The sequence below is a fragment of the Dioszegia hungarica genome (assembly GCF_025882075.1).
Source record: "Dioszegia hungarica strain PDD-24b-2 chromosome Unknown MKK02contig_31, whole genome shotgun sequence".
In the NCBI taxonomy this organism is placed as follows: domain Eukaryota; kingdom Fungi; phylum Basidiomycota; class Tremellomycetes; order Tremellales; family Bulleribasidiaceae; genus Dioszegia; species Dioszegia hungarica.
The window spans coordinates 119,004-133,587 of NW_026515780.1; the positions used below are offsets into that span (position 1 = coordinate 119,004).

Below are 14,584 nucleotides of genomic sequence, written 5' to 3' on the forward strand. Positions count from 1 at the left end.
TGGGTTGTATAGAGAGGTAGAGGGATGAAAGGTAACATAGTAGGGATATCTGAAACGCGTCGTTGTGAGTTTTGTATTAGCGGGATCAAATTAAGCTATGCGGCATGTATGCTCTTGTGACTGACTAGCTTTAGCTCTGTTTACCTTTCCTATCTTCTACCACACTTCATACCCTTCAAAAGGCTTCTCCCCCCAAGCGACACAGGAGCGCCCGCTCCTGCGGCTTAAGCAGAATGGCCTCAGTCGAGACAGAATCCGCACCAGGACTGGCCGAGCCAACATCGACTTTGTCGTCGTCGCCACTGGATTCCGAGTCGGCTAGTTCAAGCGGGAGTGGGAGTGGGAGCGCCAGTGGCGCTGGTCATGGGAACGAGGATGAGGTCCCGATGGAGTTGGATGAAGGATCTGATATCAAGGAAGAGGACAGGGCGGATGCCGAAGAGGTTGATGCGGAAGGGATACCAGCTGCCAATGATGAAGGGAAGCGAGTCAAGGTGAGCTCTTTTGGAGAAGCAGAGCTGATGGTAGGTGTATGAACTACGAGACCAGTCCTGGTTCGACAGAGGGACGGGCCACTGTAAAGGCGTATATGACGATTCGCAGGATATCGCCCTGATCATTGTGGAGCCAGAGGAGCACGGGGCCGACAAGGCGGAAGAGGACGGTCCGGGAGGGTTCCTGAAGGACGAGATGCTCCTCACTACCAAGGTGGAGAAGGACGACATCTACGCTCGACAGCAGGGTATGTCTCATCCGCCTATGGCGGCTGGGGGAGCTGGGTGCTGGGTAGGACTGGCAGGGCCGGTGCTGATTGACACAGATACCCTGATCGTGTGGACAGAACCTACCACGAATCTCGATATCGCGCTATCGTTCCAGGATGGCGAGGGGTGCGAGGATATCTGGCAGTTCATCTGCGAAGTCCAGAAGCACCTCAACAACCTCCCAAGCGATAACGAGCAACAGATGGTGCCGTCTTCCTCGTCGCCTCTTACGGCGTCACCAATGCTGCCTCAGTCTTCGGGGGCGGTCGGGGGCGAGCGGACGTTGTGGCAGGTTCCTACGCTTGGCAATATACGGTACGTTACCATAAGGCTCGGCTGATGGAAGTGAACACCTTCAGCTGCTTCGGATGCAGTCGAGATCGCCACCGGCGAGGGAACGAGCTGTGGAGCATATCCTGGCAGAGGTGAGTCCGCAGAGTTCAAAGCTTATGCCAGGACTACATCAAGCAGCTCATTGCTGTGTTTGATCAAGCGGAGGATCTAGAGTCGGTCGAGGACTTGCATACTCTCTGTACCCTCATGCAAGCGATCAGTAAGTCCCCTCCTGGCTGAGCTGATGGCAGTCATGTTCAACGACAACGGTATCCTCGAATATATCCTCCAGGACGATGTCTTCCAAGGCGTCATCGGGATGCTCGAATACGATCCCGAATTCCCTTCCCTCAAAGCCTCCTTCCGCCAATTCTTCCGGGAAATCTCGCGCTTCCGCCAAGTCGTCGAGATCCGGGACGCCAACATCCGCACCAAGATCCACCAGACCTATCGGCTTCAATACCTCAAAGAGGTCGTCCTCGCTCGACTTCTGGACGATCCTACCTTTGGCATCCTGAACGGCTTCATCTTTTTCAACCAGGTCGACATTATTGCGTACTTTCAAAACAACCCGACACTCATGTACGAGATCCTGGACGTCTACAAGGGGGCGGCACTGGAGGACGGGGCGAACGAGGAGAGGCAAAAGGATACCGTGGCGTTCCTGCATCAGTTGATGCTTATGGGCAAGACGACGCAGGTGCCCACGCGGCTCGCGCTGTATCGGAACTTGATGGGCAAGGGGCTCGGGTGTGCCCTCGCATGGGCGCTGAGGCGGAAAGAGGCGCAGATCCTTCATGCAGGAGCGGAAATGTTGACCTTGATGTCGGAGCATGATGCGAATGCTGTTCGGGCGGATGTGCTCGAGGATGTGGGCAAGGGGACGAGGTCGTTAGTGACAGAAATGATTGAGGTGATGGGGTCGACGGCGAATCTGGGCTTGTTGAGCCAGATCTCGGATACGTTCAAGACGTTACTCGAGACGCCGGCGGAATCAGAGGTGAGTGTGTTCGTACAGCTGAAGCTGACGGAGCAGTCGTTCACCCAAAAGTCAGATAACAGGGCCAACGAAAAGTTCCTCACGTACATCTATGAGCAGTGCTTTGACTCGCTCTTCAAGCCATTGCTCAGTCTGCCGGACGTGCCAGGTGAGTTTCGCATTGAACCAGGCTGATGGAAGAACCCCTCGATCGCCCAAAAGCCGCACTCCTCGCTCATCTAGTCGAACTCCTCTCTTTCAGCATCAGCATCCACGGGCACCGTGCTAGCTACTTTGTCATGTCCAATCCGATCGCACGGAAAACCGTCGGACTGCTGCATGTCAAGGAGAAACCTTTGCGTCATGGTATGTTATGTATTCCACCGACAGCGACAGCGACAGAGCTGATGATCAGCCTCGCTCCGCTTCATCAAGGCGTGTTTCCGGACCAACAATCACTTTATGAATCGCCATTTCGTCAAGTCGGATCTCCTCGGCCCGATGATTTCCCTCATGGAGGACGAGAGCAAGCGGGACAATATGCTCAGTTCGGCCTGTATGGACATTCTAGAGATTATACGAAAGGTATGTCTCGTCCTGTCCGCCCTGGCCAAGTGAGAACCCAAGCTGATACGTTCCAGGACTCCACCGCCAAACCCGTCGTCACCTACCTCTTTGAAACGCATCGCGCGCGCCTCGAAGCATTATCTGACCGGCCCCTTTTCCGCGCTCCCATACAAGGCCTGCATGCCAAGTATGAGCAATACACCCAGCCGCCACCCGCACCGGTCGAGCCCGAGTCCAGTACGGCTGCTGGACCGAGCACGAAACTTGGACGCGAAAAGGAGGCGCAAGAGGAGGAATACTTTAATGCGTCAGACGAGGAGACGTCCCCTGTGGCAACGACGTCGACGACGACGTCAGGTCCGATCACGTATAAGCGGAAACGGGGGGCGGCGTTCTATCAGACCGCGTCGGGATCGGGGGGATCGGCGGCATCGGGGACGGGTACACCAACCACTCGGAAAGTCGGCGCGGGGAAATCACCGGTAAAATCCACATCTGCATTGGGGTTGGACTATGAGGATAACTCTGATTCGGAGGGATCGACAGGCGCTGCGTCTCCCCGGCTCGAGCCGGCGTCGGCGTCGGCGACGGATGAGTCGGAATTAGCGGATGATCTAGGGGACGTGGCGATGAAGATGCGGCAAAAGCGACAGAGGGAGGAAGACGACGATGAGGGGTTTGCGGGACTGCTAGGGAAGGCGAGCGCGATGGGTGGTGGGGGGCGAGCGACGGCGGTGGTGGACGATGCAGGAGAGGCACCGAAAGAGGGCTGGTTGGCCTCATTGAGGCTGAAAGATAAGGATCGGGATAAGGATAAGGATAAAGCTGGGAGCGGGAAGGAGGAGGGTGGGAAGAAGATCAGGTTGAATCTGGGGATGGGGAAGCGATTAGGGGGGCTGTTATCGCAGAAGAGTACGACGACAACGCCGACGGCGTCCCCTAGTTTAGAAGGAGAGAAGGAGGGCGGTGTGTAGTGTATAGTATGCAACTGTACGAAGCAGACCATCGGCCATAGGGCACCACTAATGCAGGCAGGCACGGCTGCGGCATGCAAGTGGACGTTGAAATGACGTAACGCGGAAGCATCGGCTGTAAGGATATCGCCGATCTCGAGTGCCACACGCGGAAAAGCTGCTTCTGGCTGGAGCGGGGCCTTGTTTTAATTTTGATCCCGCTGCCCCCTCCGCGGTGTCCGCCACTGTGCTGTGGGTGGATGCGCACAAATCTCTAATAGGATTGATCGAGAGGTGTATCCTTCAAGCAACCATCAGCTAGTTCTTTCACAATGGGTGTAGGTCGACAACCAACAGCAGCGGCGACGACCAGAAGAAGAGGAGGGAGCTGACGGTCGTAGCGCGTTATTCTCGCACAGAGAAAGTCCGGGGGGATCTTCAAGTCCCACACCCACCACAACAAGCAGCCGGCCAAGTTGAGGAACCTCGACTTTGCCGAGAAGAACGGTTATATCAGGGGTGTGGTTAGGGAGATCATCCACGACGCTGGACGGTGAGTTGGATTGTGGATAGGGGAACGAGATGGGAGGGAGCAAGGAAGGGGTCTTGAGGGAAGGTGGAAGAAGAGAGGGTTAGGTGGATGGATCGCGCGAAAGGGAGGGAGGACTGAGGGGAGGGAGGACTGAGGATCGAGGGACGTCTGGATGGACTCTAGAACTCCCGCTAATAGTCAGAGGTGCCCCCCTCGCTGTCGTCGTCTTCCGTGACCCGTACCGCTACAAGCTCCGCCGCGAGACCTTCATCGCCGCCGAGGGAATCTCCACCGGCTCCTTCATCTACTGCGGCAAGAAGGCCACCCTCAACGTCGGCAACGTCCTCCCCATCGCTCAGTGCCCCGAAGGTACTATTGTCTGCAACGTCGAGGAGAAGGTTGGGGACCGGGGAGCGCTCGCCCGGACGTCCGGCAACTACGCGACCATTATCGGACACGGCGAGGATGGCAAGACCCGTGTCAGGCTTCCATCGGGAACCAAGGCGGTCATCCCTAGCAAGTGCCGGGCGACCGTCGGGATCGTGGCGGGTGGTGGACGTGTGGACAAGCCCTTCTTGAAGGCCGGCAGAAAGTTCCACGCCATGCGCGCAAAGAGGAACTCGTGGCCCCGTATGTTTTCATTTTCCCTTGTGATTAATTTTGACTGACGGCCAGGTACTCGTGGTGTGGCTATGAACCCCGTCGACCACCCTCACGGAGGTGGAAACCACCAGCACATTGGTCACGCCTCGACCATGGCTCGGGACGCACCGGCCGGTCAAAAAGCTGGTCTCATTGCGTTAGTCTTTACCCGCACTGATTGGAGCTTGGCTGACAATCAGTGCTCGTCGTACTGGTTTGCTCCGTGGTACCGCCGGCAAGACTGTCGACACCAACTAGGCGGATGGGTAGATGCATGTATGAGATTCGGGATGGATTGGATTGGCCTGGCTTGGATTGGCTTGGGATCGCTCGGGACTGCGCTTGGTGCAAAAGGGTTTTGGAGGTGGACCTGCCGCTTTTGCGCTTCTCCATGCTGTCGACCATCTTCCGAGCAATCTACCTGCCAGCAGTTGCACTTGTGTGTTGTACGCTCGGCAACCCATCTTGTAATCTGAAACGTCCCTCTTGTCTTGCCGCTGGAGCCGAAACCAAGAGTTGAACGTTGAACGTTGAATTACCGTGATTCTTCACCCATTACCTCTCACCTTCTTTCCTGCCATGGCATACCCTACCACCCCCTCCACAGCTACCGACCTCCTCACCTCCCTTCCCGACAAGTTTGAGCGTGCCCGCTCAAGCGGAGAGCTCCTCTTCTTCGAAAGCAGCTCGAAAGACGTCCACTCTGGCGGTCGAAGGGTGAATCATCTCGACCCTCCGTCACTCCCAGAGCTGACGATCTAGTTCAACGTCCGATGTTGCCCTGCCCTACAAGACAAGGCGAAAGCCAAGGCGGAAGCGCTCGCCTCTGTCGGCGCAGAGCCTCAGCCCAAGCGCCAAAAACAAGAACAAAAGTCAGAAGGGGCCGAAGGGGAACCGTTCCGCCCGCCCTATATCCCAGAGCTGTACGTCGGGTGTCTAGACGGCCTGGAGAAGGAAGAGGGCATGTCCATACTCGTACGTCTATCCTCTACACCCGGAAGCAAGGCTGACCCCCAAGCTCAATAAATACGCACTACTACCCAACCATATCCTCCTTTGCCCACCTACCTCCCAGCCCCAATCGCTCCCTCCTACGCCACATCAGCTCGCCCTCGCCTATACCGTCCTGGTCGCTTCCGCCCGGCACCCTACGCGCCCGCGCAAACTGCTCGCATTCTATAATGGCGGACCCGGGGCGGGCGCCAGTCAAACATGGCGCCATCTACAATTTATCGAGATTGGGTCAGAGTCGACGCTGCCGCTCGAAGAATGGACAAGGGAGATCACGTTCGAACGGACCGACCGGGCCCTCGTTCATCCCACGCTGCCCTACCTGCACATTACGCACCCGCTGGCGTTCCCAGGCCTCAAGCTGCCGCTGCAGGGGGACGACGAGGAGAAGCTCGTGGATGCGCTCGCGCCGGCGTTGATGCAGTGTCTGGATCTGGGGATCGATGCGGTCAGGAGAGGGAATGGGAGGCAAGATGGGGGCTGGAACTTGCTGATGACTCTGTGAGTTGAGATATGGGCAGCTTGGCCCGAGCTGCTTGTCGACGCGGATGGCGCTGATGGGCAATCAGTGACCACCTGCACCTCGTCCCCCGATCCGCACCGTCGTTCCCGCTCGCAGACTCGTCGCTCGAGCTCAATTCGCTCGGATACGCAGGGATGCTCCTCGTCCGATCCGAAGAGGAAGAAGCGGCCTTGACAGCCGCGACGCAGGAGAAGGGGTTAGTGTCTGCACTCGAAGCATGCGGGGTACCGCGTCAGTGGGGTGAGGACGCAGTGAGAGCGGCAGAGGCGGTCCAGGGACACGCTGAGTGGTCTTGAGCCATCGCCATCGCCTGTAGATGCTATACGATAGATCATAACCAAGGATGTATGATGACCCATACCATCCCCACCGCGCCCACTGGCAGAATCCCCACATACACAATCAGATCCTGCCATAGCCTCCGCCCGGTGCGCCGGCGCTGAAGCTGTCGTTCTTTCCGCGCGAGCAGGACGTCGAGGGAGGGGTCGTTCGTGCTGTTGGTACGAGAGTGGCCGCGATCGATAGGGGCCGGGGGTGGGGGGTGTTTGAAGACGATAGCGAGGGGGGAGCGGACATGGAAGGTGATGATGAAGAATAGAGCTACGGGATAAGTTTTGGGTCGAGCTTGGAGGCGAGAGCTATCGAGGGATTCGGCTCACCTGGTAAGAACCACGAGACAGCCAGCGTAGCCAACACCCCCACATTCCGCGCGATATCACCAACGACCCCGCCCGCACACCCCAACGCGACCACCGACGCCCACACCCCTAGTCCGACATACCGGACGGCCCGCCGCTCCCCCTCCGCACCCATCGCGATCAGCACCGTATCCCTCCCTCTTTGCACCCAGGCACTGCACGTCCCCAGCGCAAGCAGGCACATGAGGACCCGGGCGAGATTGACCCATCCGTCTTCGGCGGGCAAGCGGGCAAAGACGCCAGCGGGGGATTCGGGGCCCGGGCCGTCAGGTAGGAGATAGTAGGGTACGAGCGCGAATGGGAGGGAGAGAGCGAGGAGGGTCGTGGATGTCGCGAGGCAGGGGATGGGGAAGGACGAGCGTTTGTTGCGCTCGAGCTGGGCGTGGATGGGGAGGGTGTTGATGTGGGGGGAGAAGAAGGTGATTAGGGTGGCTGAATGTGTCAGTGGGGCTTATAGATGGGAGGCTGGGAACGTACTGATGCCTACGCCAGGACCAGCTGCAAAGTCTGCGGCTCCCCGCTTGGTGAGAGCCTCCTCCACCTTGGTTATTTCAACGGTACGGCCGATAACCAAGAAGGCGATGATGGGCAGCAGTAAAGCGAGGATGACGGGCACGACATTCCGGTTGATGCGTAGTGGGACGAGGGAGGGAAGTATCTGTCTATCAGCTCTACCGCCGATACTGGCCGAGGCCTGCAGAAGGGAGAACGTACCAAGAGAAAGAAGCCGATGGTCCATATCACCGGAGGGACGTTCAGATGCTGTACCAGCGGTTCGAGGATAGGATACAGAGCTGAAATTAGCATTCAGCGCCCAGCTTCAGTCCGCCTGGGGACCAGACAGCAAGGCTCACTTGCTACCCAGCTAGAAACGAGTCCAAGGACGGATACGAGGACGGCACCTCGGCCTGCCCAGACGCCATATCGGCTCTTTGTGACTGCGCCAAAGACATCCTCGAAGCTCCGTACTTTGAGATACCTGCGTCAGCTCTGTTCATGAGCGAGCTTACCATGCGAGGTAGACAATAACTATGTGTGCGCAGGCAGACAGGGCGGCAAGGACGCAGATGACCGGGATGAAGAGGACTACTCCGCCCGGTAGGAAGGTATATGGCAGTGTCGCCAATAGCGGGAGTAGAGGGAGCGGATGAGCGAGTAGCAGCGGAGGCAGGAGCTATCATCAGTCCAGAACCTGAGGGAGGGGATAGACCTCACCTCTATGAGACTCCGCTCATTCTTATTTTCATTGGTATCCCATCTCCGCCGCTTTCGACGGGAAACGAGCGGCCGGCCCACATCCACATCCACATCCTCCCCTTCTTCCTCTTCATCAAACAGCACGCCGTCCACTTCGACCCCTTCCTCGATCTCTAGGTCCTCGTCAAAGGTAGTCCCGGACTCGTAGCTCGAGGAAGAACCGGGATGCTCCCGATCGTGATCATCCGCTTGGAGCTGGACGGGCGTCCGGTCCACGTCTAGCCTGCTGGGTCCGGGCCGGGTGGGCGTGTCCTCCGAGGCGAGATAGTATCCCGATGGAGGCGTCTCGGGGTCGGTCTCTGATCCGCGCGAGATGTGTCTCGAGGGCGTAGCGGGCGTCATAATGGAGGTAGATGCAGAAATACAACAACAAACGCGAACTACTTCGACGCGTCTATTCAAAAGTGTAAATAACGTTTTGAGGTCTACCCTGCGGCCTACTATGCGCGCCGCTTCCCCATCTCCTGCTCAAACCTCGCCTTCTTCTGCTTGGGTCTCCCCGAACCAGCCCCAGCGCTCCCCTTGCCCCTATCCAGCGCAGAACCTCTCTCTCCCAGACCCTTCACGCCGTCCCAAACCCCCTTGGACCTCCTCTCGCCCAACACGCCCTCCAGCTCCGCCTCCAGCCCATTCTGCCTCCTGCCCCTACTCCTCGCGGGCCCGCCCACCCCGTACCCCAACGCCAATGCCTCCTCATCGTCCCTCCGACGCTTCGCCTCCCTCTTGTTCGTGACCAGCCGCGTCATATTCTCCTCCTCGAACTGGTCCATCCGCTGCAGCTCCGCCGCCCGTTTCGCAGAGACAGAGTTGGTATGCGCGCCCGCTTGGACTGGGCGCGTGGACAATCCGCTCGTCGATTCCATGCTGGGCGCAAAGCCCAGGGTGTCGGCGAATTCGGAAAGGAGGGCGGGGGCACGTCGGTCATTCCGTTTCTTCTCGGCTTCGTAAGGGACCGCAGCGACGCGCGGGGGTTTGTAGATCGCCGAGCTGTCCTCGTCTGCTGTTTTCCGGGGGACCTTGGCTTTGAGGAGCGCGGAGGGGTTGGGACGGAAAGAGAGGAGGTCTGCCATCAGCTGTGTACAAGAACGTGGGCTCACCGTTTTCAGGTTCGGGCGCGATCGTCTGCTTCTCCGCCGCTTCTGCCAAGCTCGACAGCTTCTTGATCTGATACTCCAGCTTGCTCTCTAGACCCCGGACCTTGTCAAAGATCTCCTGGTTGACCGCCAGCTCGCCAGCGACGCTCTGTGCGGCAGAAGTCGCATCGAGCGCTGAATGGGCGTTGGATAGGGACACCTCGTCCAATTCCAGGTTGGCCGGCGCGCCAGACAGCCGCAAAGCCGTCTGGATGATGAGGTTGTGCAGGGACGATAGCAGCAATTGCGGCCGAACGAGGAGGAGCGAGATCCCTTCCGATATGTCGAGCGTCTCGTCAGATGTACGCGCTCTATCTGCTCAGCTCTAATCTTACTCGTTTCCGCTAGACTGGTAGCTCACTGGCTCAATAATGGATTGCATGCTGTATGAGTCGCAGAAATAGCAGTCTGCAGATCCGAGTATATACGTGAGATGTCCTCTGTTGATGTCGCTGTTGTCATCTAAGCAATGTCAGCTTGGGTCTTTGAGCATGACTGTATTGTAGTTGAAAGGGATAAGAAGTCTCAGTAGCGAGTTTTCTAGGCTCGCTCTACCCTGCTAGAGCAGATAAGATGCGTATAATCATATTCGTTATGATCAGTGCCCAGTGCGCTTCATCCTTGACTTGTGGGGTAAGGGGAGGGAGGGGCAGGGGGTCACTTACGGTGTAATATATGAGATTGATGGGTAGATGAAGAAGATGATCAGAGCCAAAGTGAAATTTACTGGTGTCCTTGCAAAATTAAAGGGGAGGGGTGAATAGGCTCATTACGTAACGCGTTTCAGATATCCCCGATCCGGCCGGCCGATCGACGGCGCCGAACCAAACAAAAAGCTCGACCGTCCATAGCATCTGTTATCTAACGTTCACCCCGTGCCAACCGCACTCAGCAGCGTCGATACAGCTGTCTTCAAGATGGCCGAGCGCGCTACTCACGCCTCCTAACTTCATCCGCCAATATGCTTACCGCCAAGATGCCCGGACCAACGGCGACAAGCACAGAGGTCGACTTGTCCCTTATCTGTCGCAATCTCACTTACTGACGGAACAGGCCACTGTTCCACTCCTTCCTCATCCATGGCCCTCCAGCCCACTCGCCTCTCTACCCGTCGAGCTCCTCTCCCATGTCCTCCACCATGTCGACCAACGCACCGCTACGCGCCTCGCTCGCGCTGCTCGCGCGTTCACCTCGGTCTCGGCGGATCGGATTTGGGAAGAGCTGGATCTCTCCCAGGCGGCATTTACGGAAGAGCGGACCATTGATCAGTGGTATAAGGATCATCAGGACGAGGATATCGATATCGAGGATGAGAGGGAGGCCAGGAAGGCGCGCCTGGTCCAGACTCTCGAGAGTGTACTGGCTCAGGGGGATTCCCGGCGGTGGTGCCGAGTCGAGAAGATGACGATATCTTCACATTGCACACAGCCAATCATGGACATACTCCGCTATACGGCTCCGTATCTTCGCTCCCTCATCGTACACGCTGGGTGCCACCTCGACGAGCGGCACGGTCACATGTATTGGCCGGACGACGGGAACCTGTCTCCCAATATGCTGGATGCCCGGTTGTTGGGACCGGGGATCCACTTCCCCACCCTGACAAGCGTCCAGCTCTGTCGGGGATCCATTGGCCACGCAGAAACCCTCGGAGTGCTCTGCCGCCTCGCCCCGAATCTGATCCACATCGACGTGGATCTGAACGACACGGTCTGTCGATTACGCCGGTCATCGGGCGATGGTGATACCGACGACGAATACCCAGACTCGGAGGATAATTCTTCTTCATCGGCGTCGGCTGACGACGCCTCGGGAGCGGATGCGGGCGTCGAGGCGGAGGCAGAGGACATGGGCATGCCGGAAACGACCAAGATCAGGACATTGAGCTTGCGCTTCTCTGTCTCGGATGAGGGCGGCTGGGCAGGGGCGGCGGTAGGCTGGGAGACGGGGTCTTACTACAACTCAGACGACGAGGATGAGGACGCGGTGGAAGCCTGGATGGCTCATCCGGCTATCCAGATACTGGAGCGGAGTCCTCTCGTCGAGCGGTTGACGATCGACTGTGGTTACGAGGCCCTTTTCAAGGTCCTGAACCGGGTGGTAAAGATCGCTAGCCAGTACGCCCATCTTAAGGACTTGTGCTGGCTCGGAAAACCCTACCCGCTCCTTTGTCGCATAGAGCGGGACGGCCCTGGCTTTCTCAATATCGAGCGCCTGACGCTTGATAGTGAAGGCTGTGACAACCTGGTATGATACCAACATTCTCCCTTTGACGCGTGCTGATCAATCAGTTCCCCGTCATTCCTCCTCTCTCCAAGCTGCAATCGGTACACATCGTAGATCGTCTTCATTCACAAGCGGCGTCACCCTCCTCGGACACGGCTCCTGCTGTTGGCATGGTCCCACGCTTCGCCGCCGGTCTGCGAGCAAACCCTCAGTTGCGCGAGTTCTGTACGGGCGAAGCGGTCAACTCTTCAATCGGAGGCTCGATTCGCTCATGGATCCACGGGGGAGAGGAAGTGATCCATGCTCCGCTTGTCATGCGCCATGTTGAGGTTGCCGACACGGTGGCGGGCGGCGGATGGAGAACTTACCGCGGACCGCGGCAGCCACCTCAATGCTGTCGCCTCCGGTATCTGGCACATACAGAGCCGACGAAAATCGGGAGTGACGGCGTCACGAAGTATGAGGGTAGCCCCCATCGCTACCGGGACAAGATCTATCGGCAGTTCCCCCAGTCGGCCATCGCAGACTTGACCGACTACCAGGGCTCCGCGGTGCCGTTGGAAGTGTTGGAGAGAATGAGAGTAGTCGAAGGGATGGAATTGCGAGAATGGGAGCAGAGGGGCGTGCATGTGGGGTCGGAAGCATGGGGTGTGCTGTTGGAGTGGAAGGTGGCTCATGGTGAGTTGTGTTGACGATAGGGAGATCAGGCTGACGGATCAGATAAGAAGGTGGCACCATTGAAGGCGGCGGAAGAAGCACTGCGCGGTCAGTCCCGCTGAAGCACACTTTAGGCAGCTGTAGCTATGAGCTGACTTGGTAGCTCAAATACTGGCCAGAGAGCAAGCTGCTGCGGATCGAGAGCAGGCCGCGGAGCTCCTCGCGCAGGGTCAGTCGAGCGTTAGCCCCGATCGACTGTGCTGACCAGTCAGAGAAGTTCGACAAATGGTTGCTGAGGAATCCAATCCGGGAGGAACCTCGCAGAAGAAACTACCATGGTTTTTACTAGCTGTCTCGGATCTGGTCCAGTAGGTATTCATGTAGTCTTAGGCGATAGCTACCATGCTTCTGGCTCGTCCACCCACTGACCTTCCCTCCTCAACGTTCTCTCCCTCTCCCTCAATTCACGATACCCCTTCCACCTACTCTCCACCCCATACTGATCATTCCTATAGACCCCCAACTCCCGCCTCAAATCCCCTAACCCCTGCTGCCACCTCTTCTCCCAATACACACCTACCAGACTCTTCCCCTCCCTGCCTACTCTCAGCGCCCAGGGTGCCCAATCCTTCAGCCATACGCCCCTTCGGGCATTACTCAACCGGAACGGGCCAAATGCAGACGAAAGGCCCGCGACGGGTAATGACATGTTTGCGAGCTCGACGACCTTGAGCGTGAGCTCGTGTGGGAGCGTAGGCGGGAGCGAGAAGAGAGTGTGGTATAGGTCGTGGGTTTGGCGATAGCGGAGCATGGTATATGCCAGAGTAGGGGAGTCGATATAGCGGACCTGCCATCAGCGACTGAAATGCGGTGGACCTACCTTTTCTCGGGTATCGGGTGTGAGCCCGCCCTCGGTCAACCATTCGACGTATTCCCTGCCGAGGGTCCCGCGGGTGAGTGAGCGGAGATGGTCAAGATTGACAGTACTGCTAGATATGAGGGGACGATCGCGCATGATTTGCCGTCCTTCGGGGTGGGCGATGGTCGCAGCGTGCAGAGAGGGGAGGAAGGAGCTAGCAGTAGATTCAGACAATGTCGCCACGAGATCTACATCAGCTCTGCCTTGTGCTTGACTCACCTCCGCGAGAAGTATCCGCAACACCCATGACCCCACTTCCTACCGCCAGGAGAGCATTTTGAGCTCGGCCCAGCGGTATATGATCCGGATAATTGGCATACCGCCGAATCGACGCCAAGAGGGGAATGACATTTTGCAACCGAGGTCGACGCAGACCGACCGCAACCACCATAGCTTGCTCGTAGAGCAGCGCGCGACGGGGTGGCTCTTGTCCTTGTCCCTGGCGGCTGCCGATGCGGTACATGGTAGAAGGTGGGGGACTGAGCGTATCCGAGGCAGAGCTGCTGCTTCTTCGAGGGGTGTTACCGCTCGCGCGCCGTGCCTTCTCTTGTAGCCGAAGAGCGCGAGGGACATTGGGAACTTTAGGGCTGAGGGGACCGGCGGGGCCGACCGAGAGCGTAAGGCCGGCAAGACGGGACGCGAGCTCTCCTTTTGTACTGACGGAGGCGGCGGGGGGTGCGGAGGTGGAGGATGCGGAAGATGATGAGGGTGCGGGGGATAAGGATGAGGGGAGTAGTGGCTTCTGCTCATGTGTGGAAAGAGCGGTATATGCGCCGAGGATCGCCGCTGTCCCTCCGATCTCCTCCAGCGGTATATTCCGCAAAAACGTCAACGCATGGATAAAGTCATCCTCCATATCGACGCCCCACAGTCCCGCCGACTGCCGAAAGATGTGCTTCTTGCTCGCCAGCAAGACGGCGCAGCACATGTCCGTGAGGGCGTCGCCCAGGTCGGCCGCCGAGAAGAGGACATCCCAGATAGGTAGGATATCGGTGATGTCCGCAGCGAGAAGGCTTGTCATCCACCGGAACGAGTAGAGCGGGGTTGCGGGATCGAGGTCCTGCTGTACAAGGACGGAGTGGAGGTGCTCGTCTGCCCATTTGAGCCGATCGCCGAGGGCCTGAAGGTCAGGCGGCGGACGAGCAACGAGGGCGGATAAGGCCCAGAAGGCCTCTTCCTCGGCGTACGTGTCGCTCGCTTCGTATACGAGGTACAGCGGGACCAGGATGGGGACGACCGAGGGGTCGTAGGAAGAAGATAGACATGCGAGGATTCTGACGAGGACGTCGGCATGGGTATCCCTCTGCTCCGCCGGCAGACTTTTGGAATTGATGGTGATGCTAGGAGCTTGCGATTCGAAGATCCGCCGTCGGGAAGGGAGGGGCGGTGT

General features: G+C 58.1%; 7 protein-coding genes across 7 annotated transcripts; 4 read left to right on the top strand and 3 right to left on the bottom strand.

Annotated features, from left to right (window-relative positions):
* Nucleotides 1-233: 233 nt before the first annotated feature.
* Nucleotides 234-3,617, top strand: MKK02DRAFT_41268 (component of IIS longevity pathway SMK-1-domain-containing protein; the record flags this gene model as incomplete). The annotated part of the gene is made up of 10 exons (XM_053091499.1): nucleotides 234-494; nucleotides 529-742; nucleotides 821-1,079; nucleotides 1,111-1,189; nucleotides 1,221-1,317; nucleotides 1,349-2,097; nucleotides 2,134-2,245; nucleotides 2,278-2,442; nucleotides 2,492-2,661; nucleotides 2,718-3,617. The coding sequence occupies 10 exons, from the start codon at nucleotides 234-236 to the stop codon at nucleotides 3,615-3,617; spliced, it is 3,006 nt and encodes a 1,001-aa protein (XP_052941901.1).
* Nucleotides 3,618-3,928: 311 nt separating this feature from the next.
* Nucleotides 3,929-5,028, top strand: MKK02DRAFT_41269 (translation protein SH3-like domain-containing protein; the record flags this gene model as incomplete). Its single annotated transcript, XM_053091500.1, has 5 exons — nucleotides 3,929-3,934; nucleotides 3,998-4,149; nucleotides 4,331-4,758; nucleotides 4,804-4,927; nucleotides 4,971-5,028. 5 exons carry the CDS (start codon nucleotides 3,929-3,931, stop codon nucleotides 5,026-5,028), a joined length of 768 nt encoding a protein of 255 aa, XP_052941902.1.
* A 321-nt stretch (nucleotides 5,029-5,349) lies between these two features.
* Nucleotides 5,350-6,600, top strand: MKK02DRAFT_20980 (ATP adenylyltransferase-domain-containing protein; the record flags this gene model as incomplete). The annotated part of the gene is made up of 4 exons (XM_053086344.1): nucleotides 5,350-5,487; nucleotides 5,533-5,745; nucleotides 5,789-6,282; nucleotides 6,351-6,600. 4 exons carry the CDS (start codon nucleotides 5,350-5,352, stop codon nucleotides 6,598-6,600), a joined length of 1,095 nt encoding a protein of 364 aa, XP_052941903.1.
* A 35-nt stretch (nucleotides 6,601-6,635) lies between these two features.
* On the bottom strand, nucleotides 6,636-8,601 carry MKK02DRAFT_41271 (uncharacterized protein; the record flags this gene model as incomplete). Its single annotated transcript, XM_053091501.1, has 7 exons — nucleotides 6,636-6,904; nucleotides 6,964-7,434; nucleotides 7,480-7,660; nucleotides 7,717-7,796; nucleotides 7,857-7,981; nucleotides 8,013-8,176; nucleotides 8,218-8,601. The coding sequence occupies 7 exons, from the start codon at nucleotides 8,599-8,601 to the stop codon at nucleotides 6,636-6,638; spliced, it is 1,674 nt and encodes a 557-aa protein (XP_052941904.1).
* A 98-nt stretch (nucleotides 8,602-8,699) lies between these two features.
* MKK02DRAFT_20923 (uncharacterized protein) lies at nucleotides 8,700-9,854 on the bottom strand (the record flags this gene model as incomplete). The annotated part of the gene is made up of 3 exons (XM_053086336.1): nucleotides 8,700-9,322; nucleotides 9,357-9,703; nucleotides 9,754-9,854. The coding sequence occupies 3 exons, from the start codon at nucleotides 9,852-9,854 to the stop codon at nucleotides 8,700-8,702; spliced, it is 1,071 nt and encodes a 356-aa protein (XP_052941905.1).
* Nucleotides 9,855-10,353: 499 nt separating this feature from the next.
* Nucleotides 10,354-12,624, top strand: MKK02DRAFT_41273 (uncharacterized protein; the record flags this gene model as incomplete). The annotated part of the gene is made up of 6 exons (XM_053091502.1): nucleotides 10,354-10,398; nucleotides 10,446-11,639; nucleotides 11,684-12,296; nucleotides 12,339-12,383; nucleotides 12,439-12,504; nucleotides 12,548-12,624. The coding sequence occupies 6 exons, from the start codon at nucleotides 10,354-10,356 to the stop codon at nucleotides 12,622-12,624; spliced, it is 2,040 nt and encodes a 679-aa protein (XP_052941906.1).
* A 48-nt stretch (nucleotides 12,625-12,672) lies between these two features.
* On the bottom strand, nucleotides 12,673-13,585 carry MKK02DRAFT_20984 (coenzyme Q biosynthesis protein Coq4-domain-containing protein; the record flags this gene model as incomplete). Its single annotated transcript, XM_053086345.1, has 3 exons — nucleotides 12,673-13,122; nucleotides 13,156-13,382; nucleotides 13,414-13,585. 3 exons carry the CDS (start codon nucleotides 13,583-13,585, stop codon nucleotides 12,673-12,675), a joined length of 849 nt encoding a protein of 282 aa, XP_052941907.1.
* Between the last annotated feature and the right edge of the window lie 999 nt (nucleotides 13,586-14,584).